General features: G+C 28.0%; 1 protein-coding gene across 1 annotated transcript; it reads left to right on the plus strand.

Annotated features, from left to right (window-relative positions):
- Positions 1–7,682: 7,682 nt before the first annotated feature.
- Positions 7,683–12,304, plus strand: LOC131625616 (protein DETOXIFICATION 43-like). The gene is made up of 7 exons (XM_058896459.1): positions 7,683–7,829; positions 10,316–10,446; positions 10,550–10,671; positions 11,037–11,312; positions 11,540–11,736; positions 11,833–11,968; positions 12,204–12,304. Exons 2-7 carry the CDS (start codon positions 10,364–10,366, stop codon positions 12,302–12,304), a joined length of 915 nt encoding a protein of 304 aa, XP_058752442.1. The 5' UTR covers positions 7,683–7,829; positions 10,316–10,363.
- The last annotated feature ends 21 nt before the right edge of the window (positions 12,305–12,325 follow it).

The following is a 12,325-nucleotide window of genomic DNA, read 5'->3' on the forward strand; positions in this document are numbered from 1 at the left end:
TTTAAAAATAATTTAATAGATTTAAAGTATAAAATAAAAATAATTCATTGGATTATCAAAATGTGTTGGATGGATTGGATCCATCCATGTATATAAGTGGATGGATTTAATCCATCAATTGACTTATTTTTTATGCAGTGGATGGATTTGATGGATTTTTTGGTGGATGGATTGGATGGATTTTAAGTTAATGAATCCAATTGCCACTTCTAGTTTACTTTTACCATAATAGATCGTAGTAAATTAAAGAAAGATCCAACTAACTTATATTCGAATGTGTTACTATTTGTCTAATTTATTATGGACTCAAAAGAAGTTCGTTTATCTATTAAAAGTTTATTTTGTCCATTTCGAATAATCTATAATTAATTTTTGGAAAATGCTAACCAGTGTCGTTGGGACTCTCTTTAAGTGATTAAAGTAGTAAGTTTTTTTAAAAATACATGTATTTAATGCATTGAAGATACATTGGAAATTAAAATATTGATTTTTATAAAGAATATTTTCTTTATTTAATATACTTAAAGAGTGCTATGAAGGCACTGGTTAACAAGACCTTTAATTTTTTTAGAGACAGAGAGAGACGATTAATCTATAATTTTTTTTTTAGAGAGAGAAAGAGAGTGAGTGTGTTTGTGATATCAACAAGTTGTTTTATAATTTAATAGCATTTAAGAACTTAAGTATGACTTTCTTCATATCTTGATTTTGCAACCTTCGCCATCTTTAATTAATGGCATCTTCAATACGGTACGGAACATGATCGTAATGTCTAATTGTCCATTTTTATTGTATTTTGATTGAATCTAAAGCTAGTTTAGTAAATAGAGAAAGATTCAATTTACTCATATTCGATTGTGTTTCTATTCGTCTAACTTATTGTGGACTCAAAAGAATTCGTCTATCTATTAATCGTTTATTTTGTCGAATTTGATTAATCTATAATTTGTTTTTGTGTGTGATATATATATATATATATATATATATATATATATATATATATATATATATATATATATATAGGGTTAATACCATTTTACCCCCCTGCCATATAGATCTTTTCTGGTTTTGCCCCCTGTAAAATTTTTTTTTTGAAAAACAACCTTGTCATTTCAAAAAGCTAACTTTTTAGCCCCTAAAGTCAAAATCCGCAGGAAAATCCGAAAGAAAATCCGCAGGAAACCTGCAGATTTTCCTGCGGATTTTGACTTTAGGGGCTAAAAAGTTAGCTTTTTGAAATGACAAGGTTGTTTTTCAAAAAAAAAAATTTACAGGGGGCAAAACCAGAAAAGACCTATATGGCAGGGGGTTAAAATGGTAATAACCCATATATATATATATATATATATATATATATATATATATATATATATATATATATATATATATATATATATATATATATATATATATATATAGTTTAAGAGCATTTAAGAACTTAAAAAACAACTAGTTGTTTTGTAGTTTAATAGCATTTAAGAACTTAAAAACAAGTAGCTAATGTTGCACCAAGGTTATTGAAAAACAAGCAAAGTCCCCCACACTTAATCAATTCAAACCAGAAAAAGTTAGGTCCTTTGGCAGACATTTTTAATTTCCAAGATTTTGTGATATTGGAGCTTTAATGGGATTCCCACGTAGCGCACAAGGGCACACTCTTTGATCCCCCAACGAATGAGAAGCACCATAATTTGTAGCCTAAAGTAAGACATATTCTATATTTAATTTTTAGATTATGGCTAACTTATCAATATGTCATAGTGGACGTAAAAATATAATCACCAAATTAATTTACATTTGAAATATTGTGGGCGATGTTTTAACGTGTCAAACTCATAGCACACTCTATGAGTAATAAGTTTTGTTAGGGATTTAATTATTTTTTTTTGACAATTTTGTGAGGGATTTAAGAACATTGAAATGAGTGAACATTTATACAACTATGTCCTATAATTTAGTAGAAAACAAACATTAATATAGATTGATAAATGGCCTTTGACTACTTAACACAATTTTTTTCTTCTTTTATTTAAATTTAAAACAAATTATAATCGCGGCATCACATACTAAGATTTAAAGATAAATATAAATAAGAAAAATTAGTTGAAATTTTTTTTATTATATATATATATATATATAAAACAAATTAAAAAATACAATTAATTTTTATCTATAAAAATATACTTCAATTTACTAAATTATACAAAGAATATAAAGTTGATTTAATAGTTAGAGAGAAAGCTGAATAGTAGAATAATTAAGAAAATCAATGGTTTGACTTATTTCAATATATTACATATTATTATAAATTAGATTAATATTGACAAATTTCTTTTGAAAATTATAAAATTTTATTTTATTAAGAATAAAAAATAGAAATTGTTAAATTTTAAAAAAAAAAATAGTGTAACAAATACTTAAATACATTAAGCATGGGTCAAAATAAAGTCATGGGCTTGCCCCTGCTGAGTTTGTATTAAGTAAATTTTATGAAATTGTTTAAGTATATTTTCCTTTTATACAAATGTTAGTGAAATTTAGAAGAACAAATGGGTAAGATTGAGTGACTAATAAAAAATTATGTAAAATTTTTAGATTTTTTTTAAATAGAGAAGACTATCATGTTTTAGAAGTATATTTAACGAGAAGAATTAAGTATTTTGAGTTTTTAGTTAAGAGTTAATTTTTAATTTTCGTAGTATTGTCTGGTGGGATCTATTAATTAAGATGTTGTTTATGAGATTATGCTAGTACAGACATATGTATGTGAGTTTGGGGTCGGATGGTATTAATTAACTCTATCTTCTTCTTCTTTTTTTATCTTTTTTAAAGATGTTTGTCAAGGTTTGACAAAAGATTGTTAGAGTCTAAAGGGAGCTAATTTGATGTTAAAGGAGAATCTAAAATTGCTTGGGATAAGTGGGTGATATTTGTAAGCCTAAGCATAAGGGGGCTGGGAGTTCGAGATTTCCACTTGGTCAATTTAACTTTTTTTTGGAAAAATGGAGATGGAGACTATTTTTGGATCTAGTGACCTTTGGGGTAACATCTTATATTTCATGTATAGAGCCCACATGTTCACCTCCCTCTTGAGGGTAGATTTTTTAGCTTTCGTTATGCTTCATCCTAGTGAAAAAGGATGTCTCTTTTGGGTTCGACTCATGTGAATGCCCCAAGTTGGTTTGCGGGAGTATTAGTAAGGAGGTGGGTTCGGGTCTCAAAACCTCATTATGGAAGGATTTTTGGATTTAATCTTCCCGTTTGTATGTTAGGCTTCCTAGGTTTTTCAGTATCTCTGAACAAGAAGATTAGGTCATGCGTCAGGTCGGGGTGTTTGTGGATGATAGTATGACTTGCGATTTGAAGTGGAAACGAACCATCTTCGTTTATCAAGAAGTGGTATTTTGTGATATGCTTTTAGCTATTTATGATGTGACCTTATCCCTTATTCCTAATAGGTGAGCATGGTTTCACTAAAACAATGGTGTTTTTCAGTCGCTTTAATTTACTCTTGTTTGCTTGAGAGTGACTTGGGTATATAGTGCTCGTCCAACTAATCTGGATAATTGGATTTTTCCTCTCATATGAGTGAGTTAAGCTTCTTCTAAAGTAGTTGTTTTCCCTTGGAAACTTCTCCATGACAAGGTTCCTACTATAATCAATATTGTAAGTGCAGAATGTTGGTAGATCCTAAAAGTGCTTTTTTCTATGATGTGGTTTGAGGTCAGAGTCGCTTTCACATTTGTTTCTGACTTGTGACCTAGCAGCATCTGTTTTATATAGGGTTATTATGTGGGTGGGTGGATTTTTGTTCTTCTTAGGAATATTATGTCTAGTTTTATGTTCTTTAAATCATTAGATGGTAGGACTAGGGTGAAGGAACACTTGGTTATGATTTAGCATTTTTTATTTGGTCGATTTGAAAATCTCGTGACGAAATCGTTTTTTCTAACTCCTCTACCACTGTGAAGGATATGGAAGATAAGAGCGTATTCCTAGCGCACACACACATAAAACTCTTGTATTTTCTCTATTTGGCTTGAGGATTATGTCCTTTTTCTGAGTAGATAAATGAGTAAGTGTCTTTTTCTTAGCAGGTGTGAGTTATTGATGGTTCACCTGGAGGTAGCTTTTCTGTTGACGGTGGTTTATTTCGGATGAGATCTAACTTGTTCTTCTTTGGAGCAGTTTTTCTTCTTCTTTTGATTTTTCTTTGGTTTAGGTTTTATGGAGTGGGTGGAGTTTTGTTGTGTTTGTTTGGGCTTGCATTGTGTGGTCCCCTACGCTCGATGGGTCCTTGTAGGCTATGGCTTGTATCTAACCTTTTCGTTGTGACCTACAAAATTAACACTTTAACGTCCAAATTAATAAAAGAACTAAAAATAGTATGAAAATAAGAATGAATTTGAATCATATTTTTTTTCTCAAGTAAGATGAATTAGTTAAAATAGTTCAAATCTAAAATAAAAATAGACTTCTTTATATAAACGTTTGGCCGCTCCAGATTATAAAGAAAAAAAATACTATGAGTCATTAGATAATCACATTTTTTTCAACCTCTAAACTTAATGGTTCAATGTATTTTAAAAAATATCCTACACACTTATGAGTATATCTCTTAATTTATCAATTAATATAATCTTTTTGATTAAATATTTAATGTGTCATAATTTTTTTTCCACTTTTATCTAATCTTATTTTTTATATTAAATAGAAAATTGTTATTTAAATATAATGAATTTTGTTGTTAATTGATAACGCATAAATGACTAATACAAAGTTATGTTGTCATCTATATATGTATGTATGGCTCAATAATTTTTAAAAAAACCAAATCAACCCAAACCGCATTAGTTTGGTTTGGTTTGGCTCAGTTTTATTTCTAAAAACCAATCGAACCGCACAATTTTTCTCTTGCGGTTCAGATGATTTTTTATGTCAAAATTGCTCAAACCGCACTGTGAACATCCCTACAAGCAGATACACACAATGACACTCACATTCATGCAAACATTCCTACACAAATGCTTACAGGCATCCACGCTCACCTTCGTGCACATACAGATAGGGATGACAAAAAAATTCGTATCTGCGGATATTCGCGGATAAAATCTATCATAGATAAGGGTGGATAGTTTAATAGATATCTGCGTATAAAATAAATAGATATTTAAATATGCGTTTAATAATGAATATGATTATGGATTTAATGATACACATGTCCGCGAATATTCATATTCGTTAATAAATTATAAGAATTACTTAAATATTAATTTATTATACTTTATTTTTTTCATCTTCTAAAAAATTAGTTTTCTCTTCTTTCTTTTTTTAAAGTTTTCTTTGAAGAAGACATTTTATATTCCATACAAATCATATTGGTCAATTCATATTTTAATTTCTTCTTTACTTCATAACTTACTTGAATAATTTCACCGTCCAACCAACCACTTTTTTTTGTTCAACCAATGTCTTCCTTTATACTCTTTTGTCATCCGCTCTTTCACCATAATTCATAATAACAATATATTTCATTTTTTGTTAAAAATTAAATGTATGAATTTTATGCTTTGGTGAAACTAAAGGAAATTAATGTGATAAAATTTTGTTGTTAAGAGAGGTTTGTAAGGGTGTTATGTGATAATAACTTCCTGTGTCTTTAAAAGAAGTACAAAATATTTTTTTAAAAAAAAGTAGGTTAAATATGTTTTTGGTTCTTATAAATATGTTAAATTTTACTTTTAGTCCCTATTGAAAAATGACATATTTTGGTCCCTACAAAAATTGTATGCATGTAATTTAGTCCCTGTTATTTTTAAAATTATTTAATTACCTTTTTAACTTTTAAATTTTTGAATAATTTGTTTTATAATTGTAAGATATTTATTTATAAAATTTTTAAAATGAGAAGAATTAAATATAATTTTTTTTTAATTTTTAAAGAAACTGATAAAAGTAATGAAAATCTCAACTTAAAAATTAAATTTTGAGTTTTTTTTTAAAAAAATATATTTGTAACGTTCTAAACATGACTGCAAAATAATCATTTAAAAATACACATTAATTTATTCCCTATATTTTCTTTTTTTTTTAAATGCAACCTTATCATTTCAAAATACTAACAATTTAGCCCCTAAAGTAAAAATTCGTAGGTTTTTTTTCGAATTTTTCTGCGTATTTTAACTTTAGGAGCTAAATTGTTAATATTTTTAAATGACAAGATTTTTTTAAAAAAAAAAAGAAAATATAAAGGCTAAATCAGAAATAACCTATATGATAAAGGAGTAAAATGATAATAATCCTTTTTAATATCTTGTAGATAAATATAACATAATTATTTATTTTAGAAAATAATACAATACTAACTTTAATCAACTTAATATTACTCCTTCTATCATTATTAAATGTCACTTTCATAGAAATTATTTATTCATTTTTATTTATCATTCTTAAAGTTTAAATATTAATCCATATCTAACTATTAGTTATAAAGTGAATAATATATGAAATAAGATGAGAAGTAGTTAAAAATATTACATAAAAACAGATATAATTTCATAAAAGTAAAATTTATTAATTTTTCTTGGTAGCATACAGATACAACATATTAGAAAAAATAATGATTATTGTATGACATTAAAAATTTATAAAATTATTCTTCACTAATAAAACTCAGATCGGTCATTGACTTAGTTAAATTATTGAATTATTGTGTTAATGGTCGAACTAGTGGATTACTGATTAGACCGCGTAATAATGTGAAAATATAATTCTTTTCTTTTATAATTTTTTTTAATTATTGTTAGTTTAGAATATTATTAATTTATTATATCGTATAATTATTTTTTTTATATTTTAAAGTTATTATATTGTTATATTGTATGATTAATAATAAAAAGTTTAATGATTTATAGTGCAGTAGGTAAAACTATAATATTAATAATTTTGAAAAGTAACTTTGACAATTTTTATTTTTATGATTATTTAATTATTATAAATAATTTACATAATTATAAATATTTATAAAATTGATTTTTAAAATAGAGAAACTAAAACCTTAACGAAATGAAAATAATGATCAAACTTATAATTAAAATTAAGCTAAAAAATAATAAATATAAACAAATCAATCTGTCGGACCAAGAAACTTACTGATTCGCTAGTCTGACAAGTGAATCGGTCGGATCACACCATTTTTATCGGATCAATTGTAACAATGGTCCGAAGATCTTACCAGACTGCTCTACCCTTCGTTTTACTACAATCTAACCGGTCCGACTGAATGGAACGGTCCGAATTTTAAAACTATGTATAACATATAAAATGAGAGAGAATAATAAATATTTTAAAAGATAATAGAAAAATATTATTAATTATTTATTGAAATTATAAAAAGACTTATATTACATTACAGTAAACTTTTTTTTTAATCGACTTGTAATAAAAAACGGAGAGTATAACTTTTTCTTCTTGAAATAATTTAGACCATTAGTTTTTGTCTAAAATGAGAGAAAACTATACAATTTCTTATTTTGTCTTTTTTTTCTTTAATCTTCATCCTCAAAATATTGTGACAAGCAAAAATGCTTTTCTTGCGCACTATTGTATTATTATTTTAATTAATTAATTCATGTAGAGTGTGTAAATCGAGATAAAGGTTGAGTGGGGCATGCAAAGGATACTTATAAAAGGGGTGTGTGATGTGTTTATTATGCAAGAAGAGTGTGTGTTCTTTTTGAGGAAGAAGATTCAAAGAGAACTTGTGCAAGAGTTAGTGCTCACCTCTCACACCTCTTCAAGTTCAAGAATCAAACACTAAGAGCAATAAGGTATGCCAATTTCTTCCCTTACAAACTTTCTTCATTTTTGAGTTTATATAGATTCTCTCATATCTATTGAGTATCAAACGATTATATTTACACTAATCAATAAATCGTCAATAGCGTCTGACGCAATAATTAACATGTAAATAGTAAATAAAAAATTAAATTAGTTTTATAATATTTCTTATATTATTTGAAAAAATTTAAATTAATTTTTTAAAATTCTTTTTTTAGTGAAAAAAAAAATATAAGAGATACTTGAATCCGATACAAACTCATACAAAATTCTGATAATAAGAAAAACCTAGAAGACATCAAAACTAACAAGCAACCAACAACATTATATCTTCATTTCTAATTGACATTGCTTTATGGCTATTAGATTTTACCTTTTCAAGAATTTACCTTTTCAAGAATTTGGTTTCTTAAAAATCAAATCTAAGTACATTTGTCATTTGTAAGGTTTTTAATTAATGCATTTATTTTGTTTTAAATTAATTGACCCATAAATATTAATATGATCAACTTTAACTTCATTTTTTTCCTTCATTCTTTGTTCCTCAGTCTAAATTAATTAAAATCCACAAACCAAAAAAGCCTGACAAGGAACACACTATGAAAAATAATACTATTGATATTGCCAAAATTGTGAGTGGAGAACTACTCTTTGAATACAATAATTTAAATTCAATAACTTTTAGTGAGTAATAATGCTAACTTTTTATGCTTAAAATAATATAATTAACTTTCACATCAACACACTCTTAATGGAGAAATTCACGTTTAGTGTCAAAATTAGTCTTATCTTCTATGCTTAATTGCATGCAACTTGCATGCCACTACCTTCCATTTCTAATAAATGTTGATTTAATACTCATGATTAGTCATATGGTAACTCACTTTTTATTTTTTTAACTCACTTTTTAACTTCTTAAAGAAACATATTTTATTGAAGAAATGTTATTTGTTATTATTTAATTTATTTATTTTTTAAAAATTATTATCCGTATCAACGTGTCAATATTAATATTAATGTTGTAATTTGATGTCGTGTTATATTTTTGTTATTCAAATAAAATTAATAATAATTCTATAGACTACACTTTTTTTTTACCATGTATATCTTTTCTAAATACCATACAACTTTGTTATATAATTGTATCCAAAAAAAACTTTGTTATATAAGTGTGATCCACCATGACAATATTTCTTTAAGAGGTCCACCAATAATTAAATTGAGTACGATAAACATTTTTCTTATCAAAATTAAAATGATGTTTCGTTTTTCTCAAATATTATAGCTTTTCAAATTTTTTCTAAAGAAAGGTCAAAACATGCTTCACTTTAGCTCTTTCTTTTCTTGTTCCGTAGTTGTTTAAAATACAATGACATATACCAACAATAGTATTTCATAAAAGCTATATTGTTTCCAAATCCTAATTCAACAGAAAGAAATTGTTATTATTAGATATTGTTAGGTTGAACGCTGTCGTCATAATACAAACTCTGATATTCACGATTACAAACTCTGATATTTACGATTGTGTATAAATTTTTAGTAGGTTCGAACTCTTATATTTGTATATAATATTTGATCTTTATATATCAAAAAATATTAGTTGAAAAAATCTATATTATATGTATAAAAAATTTAGTGACAAATTTAATTTTAAGTTTTTGAATAAAATATAAATATTTAGTGCCTAAAACATGTGTCTTCTTCTATAGAGAAAAACTTTTAAAAGAAATTACTTTTATTTTATCAACTTTTAATCATATCCACAAAATAATCTTTTAATCTTGTCTTGTTGTACAAATCTTCTTTTATCAATAGTCAATATCTCTATTTTCAGAATCATGTTAATATATAAACTTTTTATATAAAAATCAAAGTAAAGTACTATATAGTATACACATATTTTACAAAAATGTTAGGTACATCTTTACATAAAATATTAGCATATTATCAGTATAGTGTTACACAAGTAACAGATATTTGAATTTCTTAACTACTAAGTTTAGAGTTCGATTTTGTTCGATTTCTGATTATTGTATACATACATAAAGATTTTTTTTATTAAGAAATTTTAAATTTTTGGCATTTTCTTCCTCGAGCCGGCTTCCGAACACAAGTCTCTAAAATTTTCATTATTAAAAAATGAAGGAAAAAAAAGATTTATCTGTTTTATGTTTCTATCAGGGGTTTATGGAACTGGGGGAGGTTCTTGAATTACTATTAGCTTATATTTTTGTTGTTTACTTTACAAAGAAGTTTCATGGAAACACATGAGAAGAAGGTTCAATCATACATGCAACACTATAAATACATAACTTTTCTGTCACCTTTCAATGATAAAAGGTGTCACATTATTTATCTCATTTAGTTCAAGTTTGAAACAATCTTTAGGTTTCTATGTTTTTCACTCTCTTGATGAATGTATTCAAATTTGGTTTTAATTTTGACATTGAACTAACTTACTTAAACTTGGCAGATTGGTGCATCCTCAAGGCATCATACTCTTCTTGATTGAGTTGCTATCATGGACGATAACAGTATCGCGAATAATAATGCGGTCAAGAACAAGTGGTTAATGCCTCTATCAGTTTTCTTCAAAGATGCAAGGTACATTACATTCAATTTTTGTGTAATCTAAATTGTCACCATTGTTTCTTGGAGGACTAAAAGGTATTAATAATTGGCTTTGTTGATGTAAATGTAAATGTAGCCTTGTATTCAAGATGGACACACTAGCTAAGGAGATTCTTGGGATTGCATTCCCATCTGCACTTGCTGTTGCTGCTGATCCAATTGCTTCTCTTATCGACACCGCATTCATCGGCCACTTGGGTACGTTTTTTTCTTCTCACTAGATCATGACGTTATACTATAGTCTTGATCAGAACCGTCTTTGAGAGCGGCAAGATGGACTACTGTATAGGATCCAAAATTTGTCACAGTTAAATTGTGGCTAAATAGGGTTTTTCATAAAATATTGTTACAGTTAAATCGCGCTTAAATAGTACCTCCAGTTAAATCGCGCTTAAATAGTACCTCCATTTGTACAGCTATGGTTAAACTTAAACTGCTGTTAATCTACACAGAGTCTCCAAAAACTTGAGATGGCTCTGGTCTGGACTGGAGTTGTAATAAAGATCATTTTAATGTTGTGGCTTGTTTGAAGCTAAATGTTTTTATCTTTTTCATGTGTTTAGGGCCGGTGGAACTTGCGGCTGCGGGAGTTTCGATTGCGGTGTTCAACCAAGCGTCAAGGATTACCATTTTCCCTTTGGTCAGTATTACAACTTCCTTTGTAGCTGAAGAAGATACTATTAATAAAATCAATAGCATAGCAGCAGAAAAGCAATCCAATGAAAGCATTAAGGCAAAGTCCAATGAAGTAATGCCTGATGATCATTTGCTTCAAGACATAGAAGCAGGTGCAACAAAACCGGATGGTACCTTGAAAAACGAGACAAAAAATGAAGATGGTACTTCCTCTCTATCTTTCTCTTTCTATGATATGATTTGAGTTACTGACACATTCACCGGTAATAGTTTGAGAAAACTATATAGTTAAATGTAACTCGGTCTGTCTATGTTCTATGTTAAGTCTATGTCAGACACCAAACACGTTTTCAATCTGAAGTGTCGGTGCTACAGAGATATAGGTAAATGAGTGCATATGTTGTTCTAACATGCTAAATTTCATTATCAGATGCTAATTTCAATACAAGCAAGTCTTCTATTGTTACTAGTAATGGTAACAAGAGTGAGTCAAGACCTATAAGAAAGAAGAGGCACATTGCTTCAGCATCTACTGCATTACTTTTTGGCACAGTCCTTGGCCTTATTCAAGCTGCAACCCTTATATTTGCAGCAAAACCTCTATTAGGTGCAATGGGTTTGAAAAGTGTATGTATCTATATCACCAAAAGTACTATGTTTCAATATATTTAGTTAACTAAAATAAACTTTTGTGAAGTTGAGATATTTCTCTTTTTTTTTTAGGATTCTCCGATGATGACCCCGGCTACTAAGTACCTAAGGTTGAGAGCCTTAGGTGCTCCGGCAGTGCTTCTCTCTTTGGCCATGCAAGGAATCTTTAGAGGGTTTAAAGACACAACAACTCCTTTATATGTCATTGGTAGGTTCAAATGATCCATTTGTCATAGACATCATGTTAAAAGACCCACATCGGACAATATATGGTCTGAATATACTCTGATCTCACTCCAGATAGTCCACTCTTGAACATGAGGGAGTGTGTTCAGGGTCTCGCATTAGACGAGATACGACCTTAAAATTTGAGAAGATTTGTTCTAAAATTTGTCATTGTTTTTCCCTAACGCGGTTCATTTATTTGCTATGATTTTATCTAGTTTCCGGATATACGTTGAATGTCGCTTTGGATCCACTACTTATCTTTTACTTCAAAATGGGCATCAGAGGTGCAGCCATTTCACATGTGCTCTCTCAGTAAGTCTTACTTTGTTTAATCCTA

The sequence above is a fragment of the Vicia villosa genome, unplaced genomic scaffold (genome assembly GCF_029867415.1).
Source record: "Vicia villosa cultivar HV-30 ecotype Madison, WI unplaced genomic scaffold, Vvil1.0 ctg.000232F_1_1_2_unsc, whole genome shotgun sequence".
Lineage (NCBI taxonomy): Eukaryota > Viridiplantae > Streptophyta > Magnoliopsida > Fabales > Fabaceae > Vicia > Vicia villosa.